The following is a 22,333-nucleotide window of genomic DNA, read 5'->3' as shown; positions in this document are numbered from 1 at the left end:
CTTAATACATTTTATCTTAGTATAAACTATTTTTTAGTTAAGGCTTCAGAAAACAATGACTTTTTTTCTTTTTTGAAAGAACCTGTTTTACATTTAACTCAATTTACTCAATACTGGATGGAAAACACAAGAAGATTTAAATTCCATTTTTCATGTACGTAACTGAGTCTTTACTTTCTCCATAATGACATCTTAATGCAGTCCCCTGAAGCTGCGTTTGCCTCTTTAGCCATGAACGTGCTCCAAAAGTGCAAAAGTAAACACACAGCTCAAAGTAAACCTGAGCGTCTTAGCTCAGCCCTAGAGCTTAAGTATGATTAGTAAAGACCAAAGTCCCAGCAGTTCTCAAAACCCTATTCACAGCTTTCCCTTCCCTCTCCCCCCCCCCATCTCCTCCAACATTTCAAGACAAATAAGAGGAGAAGTATCAGGAACTGGTAGTACACTAGATGCCTGAAAAATACTTCCCAACTGGACACCCACCAGCGCAGTTTTAACCAGCTGCTCTTCTCTACATATAACTTCTATTTCATGAGTGCATTTTCTCATAGCAGGCCCATTTTGTGTTTGCTTTAGCAAGCAAAGGGGAAACAAGAACAACCAGTCTAATATTCAGGTATATTCACCTTTGCATTTCTGAATCTAGCAAATTAGGTGAATTGCTTGAAGTCATATCACAGAACTCATTAGGTTTGTTATCACATCCATTAACTGACTAGTTTTAGTTTCTCCTGTTTGTATTTGATTTTCTGCCTAATTTGTGCTACAGTTCTCCAGTATTGTTCTGTATTAAATAAAAAAAAAAAAAGTGAAAGAAAAGGCACTGTTGAAGAAAAACCTCCCCAAGAAAATGCTATTTATAACTCGCTTTTTGTCTAGAAGTAGTTGTGTAGTATTCTGTTTCTTTGCAAAACAAACTTGTTTTTAGTCAAACTAATATTTTTAAGTCTGTTTCCTGGCAAATGATATTATAGAAATAAGACTGGCTAGCTTAGATATAATCAATATGGGAAAAATACACAAAACTGGATTCTACTTTGTGATACAGATGTAACAATTTTTAGAAGAGTTTTATACTCTGACGGATCCCCTTTCACTCTTACTTCACAATCACTGCAGGATGCATCTCATTCTGCAGCAACACCCATTCGTGAACACACATGCAGTCATTCACGTGGGCAGACAAGGGATAAAGAAAGGAGAAAAAAAAAAAGATAAAGAGCAATACCAAAACTCACCCATGTTTCACACAAGCTTTACCCAGTACACCAGAATTTCTCCATATCACATCCAAGGAACATCCTTCCCAGACTATTTAGTTCATTTCCTGATAACCGTTTTATAATTATAATAAGACATTGTATGTAGCAAATTTACCTCTTCCTTCTGATAATTGGATGATTTCCACAGAAACAGTTCAAATATAGTAAAAGAACTGCATGTTGATCAAACCACACTGATAGTGCTGCTATTTCTTTAATGTTGTAAAAGGTCCAACCATTTTCTCTATTCCACCTTATATTTCCCATATTATTTTAGGGAAATAGCATTGTTTTCCAAATTTTACATTTATTTTTCTTCTTTTTCATTCCCTGATCTGTTTCCTCTTCTTAGATATTAAATTCAAGATATTTTAAACATGCCACTTATGCTAGATGACATCTTCCAAGTCAATAGTCATCCATGCGCTTTTGCTTTCTCCTTGAAGTCTTTTCAGCTTTATAGAAGACTTTATTTAGTGAGCAGTAAGGCCAACATAGAACTGTCATGTGGGTCCAAAATGTAGAACACTGTTGACAATAATCCATTTTCCATCTCCAACATTTCATGAATCCTGGAAGAAGGTCCAGAAGGTCCACATTCACCCTGCTTGTGATGTACAAACACTATTAAAACTCCACACTCCACCTTTACTTCTTAAAATGATACAAAGAGCGCTCTATCTTAACTGAAAGATATTAGTGAAATGATTAAATAAAATATCAGTAGACTGGAAACAAAGCTTTTGTACAAAGCCCCAAGATGATCTGTCAGTAAGACTGCAACAAACAGATAGGTACAATATGCGCTTTTTGGTGCAAAATATGTAGTTCTTGATTCCTGCTCTGGAGAGCTCACAGTCTAAAGAAGCCAGCACAATACAGGGCAAGAGAAGAGCCGCATATGGGGAAGCATAAAGGGGAAAGAAGTGCACTCTGTGGAAGCAGGTTTGTGTCCTTCTAAAGCCTGTACGCAGCATAATAGGTACTTCTCAATTTTTTTAATATATACAATTATTTTTTTAAATGACAATGACGTGGTCAGCATCAAGACTCTGTTCAATTTGTTCGCAGACATTTACTAAATAAAACTAAAAATGGTACCAGACAAGACAGACAGAGGGTAGAAAACAGAAGGGCAAGAGGTTATCTATCGCATCATCTGGCAAGCAGGAACAGACCCTTGTCCTTGTTTATATAAAGTATTGGTCTTATCATTTTTCAGTAACTGGGGATATCACTACCCTACAGAAAGGCTTAAATAAGTAAAAACAAACAAACAACAACACAGTCACAAGGCAGAACGGTAAAGAAATAAGGAAAAGCTAAGATAAAATTGGACAGAACTCCAAAAGAGGTGGCTGAGAGAAAGGAAAAAAACATTTCTTCATTACAACAGAAGATCTAGAAAGGCTGACTGCAGTGAGCTGGCAGAAGAGTGAGAAAATTACAGGAGAAAAGAGAGTCCATGGAAAGCTGAAATCCTGGAGGAACAGTCTGAAATGCATTCAGAAAGGAAAAGAAAGCCAGTGGTGGAGGAGAAAACAAATAGTAGACTAGAAAAACAGTATAGGGCAATATGTACGTATCCAGAAGTGCTTTTTTACTTATACTGTAATCGTAGTTTACCAGAAGAGGGGAAAATTAGCTTAGTGTATAATTAATCTAAATACTTTGGCATACCAAATTTGCAAAAAAAAAAAAAAAAAAAAAAAAAAAAAGGAAAAACAAAAAAAAAAAAAGAAAAAACCCCAACCTCTAATACAACAAACCCACAAGCGAGAATACTCTAAAACTACACCATCCAAACAACAACTTAGAAACCTACTGCTGAGAAGAGCACAGCAGTGATTTCTCTTATTTAAGTAAATGGACTGAGAATAAACTTGGGATTAAGCTGCAAAAGTTATTTCATTAGGCAGAAAATGGTTAACTGTACTTTAATCAACTGCTTTCTCCAAGGATTGTGGGAAGATATTAGTAGTGATACACAGCTGTACAGCTGTAATTGTTATCTGTTGTGTTCTTCATGCAATGAGTGTTGGATACCACAAACAAAAGATATAAGTCAACTCTTGAGCAGCAAACACAGGCTGGCTGCACTGAGCCTTTACAACCACCTGATTAAGTGTGCAGAGTTCTTGCTATAAAATTCAATAAGCTACTTCTCAGCAGTGCTGTGCAGCCTCTGGATAACTTACAAAACAGCTTTATATCCCTGAGATACTATGAGGCATATTCCAGAATTTGACAGTTTTTGTGCATAAGCCCACGCAAACTTCTTGGTTGAGTTGATCTTAGTAATTTAAATCCCTTCAGACTTAAAGATGCTAGAACAATCTGAACCATTTCTTAGAAGCTGGTATAAATGACAAGAACTCCTCATTCATTTCTTCTTGTTCACTAAATGTTCACATACATTGTTCAGCCATACAAAACATTTCCCTACTGGCCCAACTGCATGACAAATCAAACTAGCATGAGAAATCAAACTATTTTCAGACTTGAAAAAAAAGAGTCTAAAAAGTCCTATTCATTTCCATATATACAAATTGTTTGTTATTTGTTACTCTCTTATCATGGATGATGTGTTTGATTAACTGCGTACTTCTTACCAGCCCTTCACTTGGCTTGATGTTTGTAAGCTGGATCACTTCAAGGTGGGCCGACTGGGAAACCAGGGGATCAGAAGAGAGTGAGATGATGTGGTCACAGACGCCAGAGAGAGTTTTACACTACGAAGAAAAAATAAAAAGCCGTAATAAGTATACCATTACTAACTGTTTACTATTTAACCTACAACTTGAAATATCACATTGTTAAAGAAATTAGATTAGGGAAGGAAAATAGAGGCAAATATTCTTGCTTCTCAGTAAAGACAAAGGGACCATGTGGGCTGCTCCCATGCCCTCCTAGAGTGAGGTGAATACTTTTGTGCTGTGCTCAGGCAGACAGGGAGTGAGTGCATGGAGACCTCCAAGCTACTCTCTCCTCGTGTTTTTCACAAAGCCATTAAGTGCCCCAGGCCCCGTTATTTTCAGTTGAAAGTGCAGACATTCAGCACAGATGACAATCAGGCTCTTAACAACCATGGGCAACTCCCATTAACTCTGAAGTTTATTTTGTACTCATAAAACATGCTAATTGACTTTGGACTGAGTTTCTCATCTTCTGCTGGTGCCAAGTATGATTTACTATTGCAGGCACAAAGATGACAATAAATAACCGCTTCACGATGGGATAAGTCTTAAACCTGTTATCCTTGGCAGCCTCCTTACAGCAAGATAGAGACAGAAAAAAGATTCTAAAAGGGCTGGAGCTGTCAGCCTCCTTACAGCAAGATAGAGACAGAAAAAAGATTCTAAAAGGGCTGGAGCTGTCAAATGGGTGCTTTCTATTTTCTCATATCTAACTCCCTGTTGTCAGAGGCAGGGAAGTTGTGATAAATTATTTGTTAGCCTTCTCTCATGCTTCCGTAAGCAAGCAATTTTGAGAGCTCCAGTGTTTTCTACGGAATCCCCTTTCAGCAGCTAAAACCAATTTTTTAGTTCAGGTTTCAGTGTGTTTTGTCAGAGAATTTGGGGATTAGAACATTCTTCTGGTCCCATAACTGCAGGTATCAGCTAAACCAGTGAAGAGGCAGCTTAACTGCCTTTACATGCCAAAGATTAAATTTAACCCATCTCTTCAAATGACTGAAACCCAACTACACCCAACTGCTGCACCAACTACTTCTCCAAGATTGCAAAGCATACTTTTTAAGGTACAGGCATCTACAACAATAATACAGAAATAGGATATAAAACTGGATATAATCTCCACCGACAAGTAACCCTCGTAATTCTAAATGCCAAACTGCAAATGCTTTATGGAGAAAGGAAAGTAAAAAAGCTGCTGTGAGAAAAAAAAAATCAAAAATAAAAATGCAGTGACAGTGGAAACTTAATCTTGTTGCAGACCATCACATCGAAATTTTCTCCTCAAACTTGACAATCGGCTGGAAAATTTTATATTGTATAGATGGATTACTTTACTCAACAATAATACGAAACATGAATAATTAAAATCAAATGGAAGACATAATGAAACACTACCAATGTGACCTTCTTCCAGAGATAATATTACTTTCAAGCACAGACATACACAAACACACACAAATTGCTTCTGCTTTGTTTGTATTTCACATCACAGCATCATTAATGAAAAAAGAAATTCAAGGTTTGGTGCTTTACCTGAACTAGGGAGAATTTGAAAAGCTATAATGATCAACTTGACCACAAAATTCATTTTTTTAAGACTTTTTGGATAAAAGAAAACTGGTTTGAGCTGAAATTTACAAAACGGTAAAAATGATATGAAATTCCATAACAAATGAAAACTTAGGGTTTTGTTGTTGACTTCTTTTGGTTTTAAATACAATACTGGTATGTTACCTATACTTTCAATTCTCTTGCAACTGCACCAAAAAGAAATGAAAAATCCTTTTTAGAAACTTAGCGGACTTAATCTCTCACATGCAAAATGAAAAGTCCTACACTATGAATTATTTTTTGCTGATTAAAACTGAACTTTTCATATACCTTTAGATTTGCTTTCACTACATATATTTCCTATTAATTGCTTTAAAAACTGCTAAGCTTATGGAGTGTGGGTGAAAATAAGGTGGTGTGAATATTTGTCAAAAGGTGCTCCAGGAATACTGGATGCAAAAATCACCAAGTAACTATGATTGAAAAAAATATCTGCAATATACCTCTAGCATTCCTTAAAGATATTTTATTTAAAATCTTTTGACATCATTAATGTTTATAAATAGGTAAAGGGAGACTGAAGCCAGGCTTTTCTCAGTGAGATCCAATGATAGGACAAGGGGCAATGAGTGCAAGCTGGAACACAGGAAGTTCCACACAAATATGAGAAAAAACTTCTTCAAAATAAGGGTAACACAACACTGGTATGGGCTGCCTGGAGAGGCTGTGGGGTCTCCTCCTCTGGAGACATTCAAAGCCCACCTGGTATACCTGATCCAGGTGTTCCTGATCTGGCAGGGGCACTGGATTAGATAATCTTTTAAGGTCTCTTCCAACCCCTGACTTCTATTACTTTTTTTTCCATCCTAGACATTAATTCTGCTGCCCAATAGGATGGTATCTGGTACATTAGAAGCACAATAAATGAGCCACAGCAAAGTCTCTAACAGGGACTCTAGAGTTAGAGGATGTACTTTCAGATGAAGACTTCAGTACTATGACTTTTCTGAAATTTAAGCTCTCATTCAGTGGGAATGCATATACAGCTGGGTTTCTAGGGAAAAAAAATGATATTAAGGGGCAAAACGCTGCTGCATTTAAAAAAAAAAAACATCTTTTCTGCTTCATGCTTGTCCAGGTTGAGTACAGAGAACCTCTAGAAATCCATTAAACGTTATCAGGTTTATTACTATATATTTGTATCATGTTAGTGGTGACTAGAAGTAGCAAAAGAAAATTGAAAGTACAGAAAAAAATGAAAATAGAGTAAGTTCCTGAATTACTTCTTTCAGTTTCTGATCAACAGAATTAAATCTTTTTCTTCTAAAAGAACACTAATGGACATAAGTGATTCAATAAAACAATATGCCATCAACTAATAGTCCGTGAAGACAGTTTCTCAAGAAACAGTCATTCAACATAATGAGACCTAATCACAACATTACTTGCTTAATAATTGTGGAAAAGCTTTGTCCAGAAACCTAATTTCATTAAAATAGGTTTTGTTTGCTTCTGAGAACCTTCCTTTCCTTTGGAGAGAGAATGATGTTTATTGCAGGAGAATTTTGAACTTAAGCTCACTGCTATTACATAATGAACTGACATATTCATGTTCCCTAGACTTCCTGTATTTCACATATATTTGCATGGCAATAAAGGAATGAGCCTGATTTGTTTTTAATTAAGCTGGTCAAGAGATTTCATAGTAGCATGTATTTTCTGTTTTGTCGCTCCAACAAAATGTATAGACCTAAGGAAAAAAGAAAGAAAAAAGAAAATGGGTTTGGGTTCTGCCCAAAAACCCAAAACTTTCAGCTGATATAAGCAAATACCCAGCAACTCATTTTCTTCTGAAAGCGTAAGTCTGCCAATGTCAGAATTCCCACAGAATCTTACAAGTCTCTTTTAACTATTATACATTCAAATATCTTTGATGAAACAGTTTGTAGTTAGAGCTAGACTGCAAGCAAGATCAAGGGTCTATCAAGCTAGTGTGAAGGGAACTACCAGAACTCTGAGCATGCCCAGAACAAGGACAGCAAGGAGTACACTTGTGTGCAGTAGCTGTCCTCTCCTCCCTGAAAGAGCAGGTTCAGGGGCTGTCACTGAAAACACGACCAGAGGACGATACTGCCAAAACTATGCATTTTTCCTTGTCCTTACTTTCAGAAAAATCTCATTTAGGGTTAGTTTTATTTTGTTTTTGGAAGGTTGATTGTTTGCTTTGTTTTTCTTTTTCAGCCCAAGCAAAGTATCTAAGCTCAGATGACTCTGGAATACATTCAAACAGTACATATATGTCAGTTTATAACAAAACTTTATACTAACTGGGGAAAAAAAAAAAAAAAAAAAAAAAAAAAAAAAGTGGGTCTGATTGTAGTTGCAGTCTGGTTCCTGCCTAAATTACCATTGTTAGCTTCATTGGCCAAGACTTTTTAATGTACTGATCAGCATAACATAGTATACAGAGGAAACTTCAGGAGTGTTCTCCATTCCAATTAGGAGTTCAGTGACTTCTTCACGGAAAATGACAAGTTGCCCCCGCTCATCTTGAACCTCCCCAGAGAGTTGGGAACTTCCATAGCAAAGATGCTGCCATGGCACAAGAACAATATTAATTTAAAGGAGACACGTTTCTGCACTTAGAAAGTTCCCAACTAAATCACCTTTGACTTCTCTACAGCACTTTTCCTAAACGCTCCACTGCAGCTCATCAGGTTTATTCCACACATGTTGTTTGTGAGCTCAACTCAAGCAACTTCTCATTTTAAATCTACAGTTACATTCAATGCTCTGCTAATTTTTCCCAGACTTCACTGTAGCATTCACTTTGGCAGAAGCGAATGGAACAAATTATGTAGGTGAGAGAAATGCTTAGGCTTTTTATTAATGATATATTCTTTGAGAGAAAGAAATGGACCGACATGCTTTCATATATGCTACTGAATTAATTTGAGTGGAAGAAAAGCACATCAACAGCATACATTTGTTGCTCAATTTGTTCCATATAAGACAACACTTTTCACCTTAGCTCTTCAGCACAAATGCATGCCTGTGATACAGCTTATGCTGCACTAAAATCTGATGTCAGCTCCTCTCCCCTTTTCTCTAAAGCGTTAGTTACCTTTTGCTTCTTTGGAAAAATAAATTTCTGATTGTGAAGACACTGTTAACAGGATCAGAATTCTAGATACTACTTTCATAACTGCTGATTCCCTACTGCAATATCATTTAGAAACATACGACTTTAGAAGCTAACAGACGTGTAAATACACTAAATTAATTTGGGGGCTATAAATGCTCTTCAGCCCTGGCTTGGACATCCTATTAGTTCTTTGCAAAGATGAAAGAAAATAGTGTTACCCAAATTAACCTAGCTCTTTTCCATTCACCACTTTCTGGACTCCAGCAGAGAAAACAGGCTTCTCAGCAAGAGGTAATGAGTGAAAGAACAAGGGGAAAACTGCATCTCAGAAACCTACAGAAGATACAGAGTTTTCTGCCATCCAGAGGGAGTGGGACAGACCCTCAAATACCAAGCAGCACTCCTGTGCTGTACAAGTAATGGAGCACTGGCAAGGGCTGCCCAGAGGCTGCAAGAAGATTCTGCAAATCTTCTCCTTAGAGATTGGAAGACACCTGAGGATGCAGTCCTGGCACTCTGCTCAGAGTGTCACTGCTTGAGCAGGAGTTGGACCAGATGGACCCAGAGGTCTCTTCCAAACTCAATCAGTCAGCAACTCAGATATCATACTCGAATACTGCAGAGGAAAAACTGAATATTAAAGATTGTTAGTATGTCTGCCACTCATTATCCTCCTCAAAATACAGGTACAACTTCTATTGCTTGTACTGAAGACAAAAGAGGAAACTTTCTCAATGAATAAGATACAGTCCTAGGAGATAGCTCTGTGTGAGCAATGCAGATTCAGTGGTTAAGCCAAAATATATACACCTTTAAGCAATTCACACAGACATATTGAAAAAAAAAAAAAAAAAAAAAAAAAAAAAAAAAGAGAGGGGTAGGTGTTCTCTGATATGCAGTGGAATCCACTACAGAAAACTTGTAAGAAAGAATCTCCACATGTCTATGTGCTGCATTTATACTTTTGGAGAAATAAAACTAAAAACGATGAGTAGCTAATAGATACAGTAAGATGCAGAGAAAAATGAGCATCCAACTGCTCCTGTAAACATCAGCAGGAATTTAGAAATGCCTTGCCATTTTCAAGCTGCACTTAGCTTTCAGCATGTAAGACGTCTAAACAAAGGAAAACGTTTTGGCAAAGCCAAAAAAAAAAAAAACCAAAAAACAACCACCAACAAACAAGTTACAAAAGATTAACTGAGAGAAATGAGCAGATGATTACATTTTCTCCTTTTGTTACACAGCCCCTATTCTCACTATAAACCTTACAGTAATGGCTTCAGTTCTCTCTTGCAATAACTCCTCACTTCACATTAGTAATAAATTCTCTCTTTATTCAGTAACAAACTTATAATTGCATATTATAGCTACAACAGTCTCTACGTGCAAAGCTAAAGGATTCAAAAGAGGATGAAAATATCACTAAAAAACGTTTAATTGCGTGGCAGAAATTCAATGGGAAACATTTTCTTCCACTTTGTAGATAACTACTTGAAAACCATACTTTGTCTGTACTTATGTTTTTGGACTGTAGTACACTCACTTCTTGCCATTTTCTTACAATTACTCCTTTCAGCTAAGGGGATGAGGACAAAAAGGTGACTGAATTGCTCTTGCATCTTTTCTGATTCTCTGTGGCTAATTCACTCTGCACCAGCAAAATTATGTCTATCTTCTGCCGTACAGTGGGAGTAGTTACGGACATGACTAGCTCAAAAAGCCTCCACAGGCTTTCTCCCTCAACAAGTCAGTCACCCATTATCTGTTCACTCAGGAACTCTATGTTCAAATATTTCTGGTGAAGCAAACAGACTTCTATTTGTTCCCGTATTTAATTTTATCCAGGCTGGTGACCAAACTTAAATCTATCCTGCCAAACAGTAGCAATACAGAAGCATCCTGGCTTAACATTCCCAGAGCTGAGGCAAGAAAAGAACCAGCCTCTTCTACAAGAAATCATAACAACATCATTCAAATGATAAGTGGGATGGCAGTGAGGCATAGAAATTCAGGGCAAAAGTCAGAAAAAATGTCTTCATGATGTTAAGTTTAACATTTCAGAAAAAAAAAAAAAAAAAAAAAAAAAGCTTAACTGCATCTTACTGAGATAAAGCAATGCAGGCATTCAGAATGAAGTCTAACTAGTATGATTAAGACATACAGAATAATTATTTATCAATTAATATTGGACCAAAACATTTCTGGTACCATATGGAATACTGTAGTAATTGCAGCAATCTTAGAACCATCCATACCTAGTCTACTATTTACAGATACATGAAGCTTAATTAGTAACTCAATCTTACTTTGGATGCAGAATTAGTGAGTTTTGCTGAACCTTTTCTCAAGGTATAGAACCTTGAAGGGAAGTGGGTGGTTACTTTTTTCTTTTTTTCTTTAATCAGACTATTAAAATGATACCTTTGACAATGCATTCTTAGTCAACTATAGCTCTATAACAAATATTCAAATTCAGTAGGCAGGATTGAATTATTAGCACTGTATTTCTCTACAAGCAAAAAGAGAACACCCTGATCCATTACTTGTTCTCTCCTTTTTCAGTTTAGTAACACAAGAGAAAATAATTCAAATAGCTCATGTTTTTCACAAACACCTTCTAATGCTGAAACACAATGGAAAGAACAGAACTAATGGTGGGGTGGCAAAGCCCTTGGCTACAGCAGATGAGGATAAGCCCAAGTGCCGCAGCTGTGGATGCAGAAACGAAAGAAAAAAGACTTTTTACCCCCTGGAAGGCCTCAGATACAGAGAGACCTCCAGCAAGATACCTTGCCTCCAATGCCAACCCTTAAATGAGGTCTGGGAGGAGGTAGATCCTGGCTCCACCCCTCCTGGTTGCTCAAGTGCACTGCATGCAGCTGAGCTCCCCTGGGTTGGCCTGCCTTTCACCAGGTGCTCAATCACTGGTTCAAGCCATAAATTTGCATTTCTGCTACACATCTGAATATTAATTTCATTCTCCAGTTCTAATTTCCACAGTTTTCCAGATTAAAAAGCTGTATCTGTTCAGGAAAAGCAGCATAATCTTCAGAAAATTAAGCTGAAAATTCAGTAAAAACTTATTATTAATCTGACTAGAACGTCACTTCTGCTTTCTATAATTAGTCCTTCTTATCTCAGTCTCAATTTAATACTGCACTGTTTCATACTGATTGAACTACACATTTCTATCTTACTGAGCACTGAACTGCTGGAAAGAATCAACAAATTATTTTTGAAAGACTTTAGAGCTCCATTCTGACTTTTGCAAACATCTTAACTCCCCAAATAAGCAGAACCGATACCTTTTTAAGCTGAGCTGTTTTCCATGCACTTTATCATCTCAAGATGAATTAATATTAACATTCTGGATACAAATTGGCAACTCCCAATTTTAAAGAAAACAACCCATGGCTTATATACTTCATATTTTGGCCAACTATATTTTAACCGATTCTTTGAAGTTTTTTTTTTTTTTTTTGCCATCTACTTTTGTTGGCGTTTTTTTCTGCTGATATTTATTTTGTGCTTACATTAACAAATTATTACAATTTCTACCATCTACTTATTTGTTACATGGATTGTTAAGCAAAAGGTAACATGGAAAAAAACATACTGAGAAATTGGCAGTGATAGAAATACGAAGCATTTCTCTGTTGTCATGAATATTTCAGAAGCAGAAATCTCTTAATGAGTAAAACCCAGCATATTATTCCCACATAGTTTTATGCTTCTTATTGCACGGCTTTTATGAATGAATTCACAGTGAAAATAATTTTAAGAAATATACAAGTCTTCAAAGTTGTTTTAACACACCTGCAATTCTAGGGCAGAAAATTTAAGTAGAAATTTGTTTTTTCCCAAATACACGTTCCTGCAACTGCTGTTTAGAATAAATAAACAAAACTGACATGGTTAACTTCTTAAAATGTCATCTATTTTACATGTGACCTTTTTCTTTAGATCCATTTTATGTGTTCAGGTAAATAGCACAGCCTAGTTTACTACTTAAGCTAATATCATGAGGGAAGACAAAGTGATTTATGAAGTATTTGAAGATCCAATTGCTCGAAGAGTAAACAAAAATCCTTCTTGAATATAGGCTGGATTCATACATTCCTGTCATCAGAGAGTACCATTTCTCTGACAAAAAGTTGACTTCAAAATAAGTTTGTTCACATTAAAACATACTATCTATGGATAAGGTGATTCAGCAATCTCTCCACGCGAACTCCCACAGTTATCTCGAAGAAAGAGGACTTTCCAAAAGAAATTACTGCTGTTAGAAAATGAACACATCAACTACTTTCTGGCCCTACCTAAAGCCAAACAATTTGTCATTTAACTAAGGATCTCGCCTGTTGTGCAAGATGTTGCCTACTTCACCATGCTTCCAAGGAAATAGAGAAGAGTGAGTGACTCACTGATGTTGGCAGTATCCACAGATGCATTTTGATAGCATCTGATTGATAGCAGCGTGGTCTCACATACCCCAGCTGTGCCCACACACCCTCTTGACCCCTGATTTGGCTCAGGTGACAGGATGGGTGAGCACGACAGACACTCGTTCTGCTGGGAACTGGGCAGCAACTCCCTGAGAGTTGTATACTTACAGCACTCCAGCCTCCGAACAATTGCACGTGAGCCTAAGAAAACACTTTTAAGCATGTGAATGAAGGATATGTTCAACCTGCTCTGAAGTAAAACTGCAGGACTGCTGACAGGTGACACGGACAAAAATAAACTACTTGTATCCAGTGATAGTAAAATCACAAATTTCTTGATGTCCTAAAGAATAAAAGTATATACCTATCTTTAATTTATTTTTATGCTGTAGCTACATAGGTAAAAAAGGACCTTTTAAAACTTCAAAAACTTTTAAAACTATACTTCCTTAGTGAGAAAAATCACAGAATCACAGAATTGTAGGGGTTGGAAGGGACCTCCAGAGATCATCGAGTCCAACCCCCCTGCCAATGCAGGTTCCCTACACCAGGTCACATAAATAGGCATCCAGGCGGTTTTGCCTTGCAACAAGGGTTTCCATAGGCTAATTACACAAATTGCTAATCAGTTTTAAGTCATTGCCTTTTACTTTTGGGAGGAACCTTTTTTTCTGTCACACTGTACATGAAATCATGGACAAACATGCAGTTCTGAATTCAAGTTCCTCTGTAATTCACTCCAGCTACACATTGGTATGCGATCATTCAAAAAGTAGCTGGATGGGATGCTAGTCAGACACGTCTGATATCAGCAGGAATTTGTGTTGTTTGCTAATAGGTAACATACTCAAAAAACAGTTTAGTCTTAGAAACTAAATTATCTCTTTTTTGAAAATCAAAGTATATTGTATCTGTCTGAGTCCTTTCCATTTCTGCTGGTTTTTCCAGGTTTTGCATTCAAGATTCTTTCTATGCTTTTATTCAAATTTACTCTACTCTTTTGATATTGGAGAACCTTCTTATTAACATTCACCTCAAGGATACACAGTCTATAAAAAGAGATTTAAATTCTTAATCACTCTCTTGAACATCTTTAACCTGGTTTGCACTGCATTTACTGCTCTGCATGTGTGTGCATTCAAATATTTTGATATCCAATAAGATAACTACTGTCCTCTCTTCTTTGATACTGAGATAAAAGACGCATGCTTGCTCTAAATATCAGGCTTTTTCCCTACTACTTTTTTGTTGCTGTTGTTGTAAACCTCTCTCTTACACTGATCCTCCCCGATTTTCTAATAGGCAAAATTCACAACACCTTTTTCTGTCTTCCCAGAGGAGTTAGAGGGAACAGTGACTGCTTTCAATTCTATCATTAATCTTTTCATTTGCACTTCTAAAATATTCCCTTTCAAATTCAGAATCTGCTTTCAAAACTAATCTTTTAATTATTCAGACAGAGATTTTTTCTCTTTCCTTGTTTGCTATTGTCAGCTTTTGCTTCATGAAATTCCATCCATCAGTTGAAATGTAACATGATCAGAAACAGTCCAAGTTATGTACAATACATACAAGTCAACTTTAACCCTAGGCAACAAGTATGGTGTTCTGCTCATGTTTCCTTGTCACCTTGAGCACTTACCAAAGAAAGTAATTAAGCTCTCTATGATAACTTATGTGTCCACTTGTCACCACAAAGTGGTTGCTGTGGATTAAAGTAATAAGCCTGTGTGAGTCTGAATAACATAAAATAATGTCACTTCATCATTTGCAGTTATTTTTAATGTAACTGTAATGAAACCTGTCTCAGATTTGTCCATTCATATCTTAAATGAATCTCTCTTGGCTTCCTCAAAATTTTATGTTGGAGACTATATTAATTGATGCTTCATCAGCTTCAACCACTGCCAGCTCTCTTTCAAATTCTTTTTGCTCATTTGCAAATGTTATATACTGTATATACATCAGATGTCAAAAATCTTGGCTCTTACAGCAGAAAACAAGCATGTATTGAAAATCAGGCTTTATATAATGGATTCAAACTTACAGTACTTCATTTTTTGCCAAGATTATGCAATTAAAAACTTCATTACTTAAATGCTTGCAGAGATCAGCCTAGCAAAGAAGATGATGTCAGCCTGACTAAAAATGTAAATTCCTTGTGTCCCACAGGGGAAAAATGTCAGTGTAACTTAAAATTACAAGGAGACATTTTACTCCACATCACTGTGAAATCAAATTGTCAGAAGCTTACAGAATTCAGATTGCCATGTATTTGATATGGGAGAGGTGAATAAAAAAGTGTAGCAACGTTACTGGAAAGTTCATGTTTTAAAATAAAGTATTTTTTTCTTCCTTAAACTCAGACCATAAGAGAAATAAGATATCAAAACCTATCTGAAAGTGAAATACAGTGAAAGGTAAAATATTATCATTTTCATTTTCATCAGCTAAGTTACTTTATTTTTCACCCTTAGAAAATAAGGCTTCACATCTCAGTGAGACTCCACATTTCAGAAGCAGGGTCAGGGTTAACTAGATACTCACTAAACCACCAACAGAACATGAAAGGCAATTTAGTATTTAATACTTAGGTGTTACGTCATCTCAGTAGTTTTCACACAAGATTTCTCAAACTTTCTTCTCTCCATCCCCTGAAGTGTCAGCCTTTCCAAACCATTTTATATTCTGGTGTTTAAGTGCTGACAAATTTCAGCTGTTTTATTTGTTATGAATAGCAGTAGAAAATCTGGGAATAGACTATTGTATTTATGCTGAGAATTCAACAGGAAAGCTTTGCTTTAATCTTCTTATCACTAGACTAGCTCAGTACTCCTAGGAGTGATGAATAAAGGAAGCTATGTCACTAACATTTACATATGATATCACATAAGGCTAGAAAACAGCTCTCTAAAAGGAAATCTCATTCTTCAAAATCATTTTCCTAACCATGTTTTACAAACAACAGATAGGCATGAACCAGCCTAAAACATAAGCCACTACAAAGTTTCTGGCTTCTCATATGTCAAGCTTGGTTTTCCTAGCAATCATTACCTATTCGTACTTATTTCCAAATATTCAGCAGTCAGTCATATGCAGACTAGCTCATTATCACACTGGCAGTACATGGAAAAAGTACAAAACACACAGAGATAGAATCCTATTTGTTCAATGCAAGTACATTTATTAATAGAAATCCAAAAACGACTTACCACATGAAGAATTTTATTCTCTGTTTCATATACTGTGCAATCCTGAAAAAGTAAAGCAGAAAGGACAAGTTAGATTGATCCAATCAATCACCATTCCTAGATTTATTCTTAAAAAGAATTAAATAAAACTGAAATGGGTTGAGAATGAAACAAAAGATTTCAAAGTCTCAATCAGAATGGCAAGATTTATATAACAAAAGAGTGAAGCCAGCACCAAAGGCAAAGGAAAATGTACTCTCTCTGCAAGTAAATGAAACGGGAGAACTGGCTTTAACAGACATGGAGCAAACAGGTACTCAAGTTCTTTGCCTCAGACTTCAGCAGAAGCAGTAAGGCTTCCCACTCCTCCGTATCCCCAAACCTCTAGTTGGGGGGGGGGAGAAGGGGGGGGCAGGGGATCAAAATCTTCCTCTGTAAGAGTGGAGCAAGTTAGAGACTGTCTCATGAGACCGAATGTGTACAAGTCTATGTGGCTGGACAGTATGCATCCCAAGATCCTGAAGGAACTGGCTGATGTGGTTGTGGTACAATTCTCATCATACTTTAAAAGTCTTGGCTATTGAGCAAAGTCCCCCATGACTGTAAAAAGGGAAACATCACTCTCATTTTTATGAAAGGGAGAAAAAGAAAGCCAGGAAATGATACACCTGTGAGCTTCACATCTGTGCATGAGAAGATCACAAAGCTGATCCTCCTGGAAGCTGTATTAAGGCACATGTGAGATAAAGAGGTGATCTGTGACAGCCAGCTTTGCTAAGGGCAGACTGTGCCTGACCTTTGATAGCCTTCTGTGATGCAGTGACAACATCAGTAAACAAAGGAAAAAAAGTTGAGGGAGTTGGACTTAATTTAGCTTGGAGAAGTGAAGGCTCTGGGGAGACCTCACTGTGACCAGTACTTGAGGGTAGCTTATGAACTGGAGGGAGACTAACTTTTTAAAGGGTCTGATAGTTATAGGACAAGAGGGAATGGTTTTAAACTAAAAGAGGGAAAATTTGGATTGGATGTTAGCTGGAAATACTTTACTCAGAGGATGGTGAGGTGAGGTGCTGGCACAGCCGCCCAGAGAAGCTGTGGTGCCCCATCCCTGGAGGCGCTCAAGGCCAGGTTGGATGGGGCCCTGGGCAGCTGAGCTGATGGGGGGCAGCACTGCCCACGGCAGGGGCTGGGTGGGCTCTGAGGTCCCTTCCAACACAAGCCATTCTATGATTCTACAAGGTCTGTTGGAGCCTGTATGCACTACCCAAAACGTGAGGCTATTTTTCTAAGAGGATTAACAGATGGAAAGCTCAGGGCTGTCAGTTTTTCTGACAGGCCAAGTCTCAGCAGATATAGTAAAGTGGAAATACAGGAATTAGTAAGGAAGTGAATACATGAAATGCAACCAACACTGGTGAAAGAACTGTCTTTTCTAAGTTCACAGGGTGCTACAGCTGTGTGGCGATTTGTACACTGTTTAGGATAGATGCTTTCTATCCTACCCAATAACTCACTTGAAAGATCTGACTAAGGTTCCACGCTGTAAATCCTTTCATTTTTTATCAATTTATCCTCTTTGAAAAACAAGTTTGTTATATGCACCTCTTTTATTAATGAATTTTTAGTCCATGAAATGTTTCTAGTGTTAGGTAAGAATAGCCAATATGTTCTTAAGCTTTACCTAAAACAAAAACGCAGAAGCAGCAAGTTTATCAAGACATTCAGGAAACATTTGCCAGTAAGTACAGCCAGAAAGAAAATCTAAATCATTTAATTATATGCAGATAGCAGTGACATATTTGCAGTCTCAGTTGCAAAATGCACATTTCATTGTTATACATGGAAGAGCACGTAGCATTTTCAATCTGGATGTATCTTGTGTTCCGCACTGATTCTTATGAATCATTTTTCCAAAAAAGAAAAAGAAAAAAAAAAAGACTGTAACACTTATATTGCGGGGAAAAAAAAAGGCGCTTTTAGATAGACGTAATTATTTCATTTGCAATGAAAAGTTTACTATAAATTTAATATTCAGCTTAAAGAGGATACTGTTTGAGAACTCTCACTACTAAGGGAAGGAGTTTAAGAACCCAGACTCCATTCATTCCGTTCATTACAACTAGGAAGTAAGTGAATAAGGGAGAAACACTGTTACATGTAAGCACGCGTAAAGGAAGTTAAGAACCTGCTTACTTCTGATAAACCAAGAGTATAAGTAAAATACATTTCTGAATCTCCCAATGACAGGAAATCAAGTAGAAAACTTCCCAGGCATCTAGAGTCTGCATGGCGCAAGTGGCTTCACCCTGAAATCCTATCCTTATCGCACAGTGTATAATCAATGGATATCAAGATGTTACACTCATAAAATAAACAAGAGAGTTAGGCGAAGTGGACTATGATAACAAGAGAGAATAAATGGAAGGCTTACCCTTATGCTCACCACAAAACACCAGAAGGAGGGATCTCCAGATGAGATCATTCCCCACTGGTAGCCAGCTCTTAAATAGGTCTAGGAGGAGTGGAGCAGGCTCCACCCCTTCTGGCAGCACAGGTGAATTGCCTTCACCTGTGCTCCTCTGGCTGACTCATGGCTCGCCTCAGGTGATCAATCAGAGGTTCAGGCCGTGACTCAGTAGTTCCCATACACACAGCTATCAACAAACACAGAGTTTGGGAAAACAAATTGCTAATGGAGTTCATCGCATATAGGACTGCTGATTTTTGATGCTACCTCCTTATTTTCAGTCAAGAAAAAAATTGTTAAGTAGGTAAGAGAAAAACTGGAGGAAAGCAAACAATGCTTCAGTAAAACAATTCCAAAATATGCCTTTTCCATTAAGAAATGGCATGCAGCTAAACATAATTCAAGCCTGAACTCAGAAAAATGTGCAGGAATGCAAAGATCCATGCTACCACAGCCTAGAGCAATCCTGAAGTCTAAGATTCAAAGAAACCTACAGAATGTCACCAAGTGGACCTCTGTATCATAGCAAGCTTGTTTCAACTTCCCTCAGCCATCCCTGGAGACAAGGGCTGAGATAGTTTTTGAATTATTCCAAGAGCAAAACCTACACATAATTTTCTTTCAAAGTCAACAGTTTATTTCTCCCTGGATTTTTATTATTATTATTATTATTTATTTTTATTTATTTAAGTCATTACACAGTTTCGTGCTTTATCTTCAAGCGTTATGGATAATTGGGCTCATACTCTTCAGATATCCCTTAGGTAGAACAATGAACTGATTTTTTTACTGGAAGTCTTCACTGTTCACAATTATCGTTTTTTCATATCCATTTCATTTCAACTGAAAATGCTTAATGCACTTGAAAACAACAAAGAGAGCCACCAATTATGCAATTAGAAATAATTTTTTGTTCTTAATAGCATACTATCCTCAGTAAAAGAACAACTCTTCCTTCCAAACCTTGACTATTCCTGAAGAATCTTCTTAAGAATCTGTTTACTCACAGTACCGCAAAAATATAGTTATGGTAAGAAACAGACCATATATAAGTTGATTAACATCAACTTTTTTCTACTTCAGAAAACATGGAGCACACACACACACACAAAAAAACAAAAAACAAAACAAAAAAAAAAAAAAGCAAAGTTTTCCTTCTATACAAGACAATTATTTGCTATTCAATTAGTGGAAGAATACTGCGATTAACCCTGAACTCACAAAGAGGAGCTGTTTTGCTTTCACCTGTGCCTTATGTGAAACATGCATATTCACTGAAAAGTTATAATGAAAGCTAAGCTATTGCATCTTCACCTAACCAATCAAAACTTCAGCTCAAACAGCTGAAGAAGAATACTGTCTCCTCAGTGCAAGTCACAGAATCATAGAATGGCCTGGGCTGAAAAGGATCATAATGATCATCCAGTTTCAACCCCCGTGCTGTGTGCAGGTTCACCAACAACTAGACCAGGCTGCCCAGAGCCACATCCAGCCTGGAATAAACATTAAAAAAAAAACAAACAACATAATAGAGGGGGGTTGCTAACAAAGCAAGAGATGCCGCTCTTTTCCTTATGCTACAAACTGTGTGCTAACTTACATTTACTAAAGATGTAGTCAAATATTAGCCATTAACAGTTGCAGGCAGGAAAAATGGACAGTTCTATCAGCAAAGGAGGAGGATTAAAAGGGGAATATAATGGCACAATTTAACTGCTAACATGAGGTTTTCACGGTCACTCTTTGCAGCTCTAATTTATGCATCTAAAGTGTCACAGGGCGCTTTTGGGCCCTTTCTTTGCAGAGATAGAAGGAAATAAGCTGAGATCTTAATAAAAAGGGAAACATAAGATCCAAAGATGGAAGATAAAGGAAAAAAATGCAGAAGTGAAAAACAGCAAAAACAAACAACAGTAATCAACAACAAGGTTTTTCTGCACTTTCAATTCCAAAACTTCCAAAATTTCAAAACTTATTTGCAAAACTAGCGAGATATGCTACAGCGTAACTGAGATGCATCACTTACATTGTGTTTTTTCCAGAACTTTTGGGCTTCACAGCCACGATTCTGGTTTTTTTGATTTTTGATAAATTCTGATTATTTCTACAAAAAGTTGGATTTTATCATGTCCCTAGGTAAGAATTATTACATACACTTACAATTAGATCAACTTAATTAAAGTAGCACTGACTGGTGACAATGCTTCCAAATGCATATATCTCACCCTACTCTGTTCCTCAACTATGCTAGTACAACTCACATGTGAAGTAACCTCTACAAAACGCAATAGTTATAGATTATTTTTCTTTTTTAAATCAATGGTTATGATGTTTTATTTTTCTAATTTCTTTCCTTCTCCTCTTGCTATTACTTTTATGTTTTCAAACTTCTATCTTAGTACGTCTCAGAACTGGGGAATTGGGTCAGCTAATTATACTGACAATTTTCTTTGGTCCTTTTCTTTCCATCAAAGTTGATTAAATCTCAACTCAGAACGTGAAATACAGAGGTCTAGAAACCTGCCAACTCAAATTACTGCTCATGCATCCCAAGCAAGTGGGATCTGGAGCTGGAGATTGTGCAGTTCTCCAGTACTGTAACTATGAGACAAATTTCAGAATGAAACACTTCTATTTGTGCATGTATATAATGTACATATATTTATATGTCTGAGTAAGCATCGCATCAAATTATCCATTGCAATTAACTGCTAAGCACTTCTCAGGGTACTTGCAAAATACTGTTTTGAAAACATAATGATCCTTACTGTTATTATTGGTTTGTCCACATATTGTAGGCATCTTTGGCACTGCATTCTTTTTGGCAGTCTCTAGTTCCTATAAACTCCACAACTTAACTTCAGAATAAAGTTATGCTAGTTCAGAATATAAAACATGCATACAAATGTTCAGGAACAGGGAGAATTGCAAAAAGATGTGTATTTGTTCTTTCAGCAACAACTCAGAAATGGCTCAGCACTTCTAGACGAGAGTGTGCAATAGAGCTGTATCATTACTGCTTCACTGTATTTCACTGTTGTTCAGATCAGTGACTCAGTTATTCATGTACATACCCATCCTCATTAATTTTTTCCTTCAAGGCAGGGAAATCTCCTAAGCAGAGCAAGTACAAAAGCATGCGATTGCCAATGACAAAAATTGAATCTCCTGATTCTCAGATAACATAATAGCCCAAGCAAATATTTTGTGAATTTGCATTACTGGAGCATTGCCTGGAAGAATCTATGTGGTGCTTGCTACAGAGGTGGAGTCAAATGGAAAAAAGGTTGCCATGAGAGCATTCATTTTCAAAGCAGCTTTTGAGTTGCTTCTGATGGAGCTGCTCCATTGTCTTCTTCACATGTTTTTCTCCACAGTCCAGCTGAATTTCCATGAAGACAGTATATGTGTGTGTATCACACAGGTTTTAGCAGTCTTTCAGTGACAAAATACAGGCAAGATTAGGAACATATTTTTTTAAATGGCAGTGAAATCTCTTGAGAAATGCATTTTAAATAATCAGTTCTATATTTTTTCCATGTCTTGTTTTAAGATGGCAACATTAGATTTCAC

At 36.9% G+C, this 22,333-nt stretch overlaps 1 protein-coding gene across 4 annotated transcripts in view; it reads right to left on the bottom strand.

Moving 5' to 3' along the window:
* CNKSR2 (connector enhancer of kinase suppressor of Ras 2) overlaps positions 1-22,333 on the bottom strand; it is a gene marked incomplete at both ends in the record, with an annotated part of 204,118 nt that overhangs the window by 115,390 nt on the left and 66,395 nt on the right. For all 4 annotated transcript variants that reach the window (XM_079536249.1, XM_079536250.1, XM_079536251.1 and 1 more), the window contains 2 exons: positions 3,875-3,994; positions 16,315-16,356. In XM_079536249.1, coding sequence (XP_079392375.1) covers positions 3,875-3,994; positions 16,315-16,356 — 162 coding nt within the window. The remainder of the gene's footprint in view (positions 1-3,874; positions 3,995-16,314; positions 16,357-22,333) is intronic.

The sequence above is a fragment of the Tetrao urogallus genome (assembly GCF_951394365.1).
Source record: "Tetrao urogallus genome assembly, chromosome: 1".
NCBI lineage: Eukaryota > Metazoa > Chordata > Aves > Galliformes > Phasianidae > Tetrao > Tetrao urogallus.
Note: the sequence above shows the minus strand (reverse complement) of the source record. Positions and strands in the feature narration are given on the sequence as shown.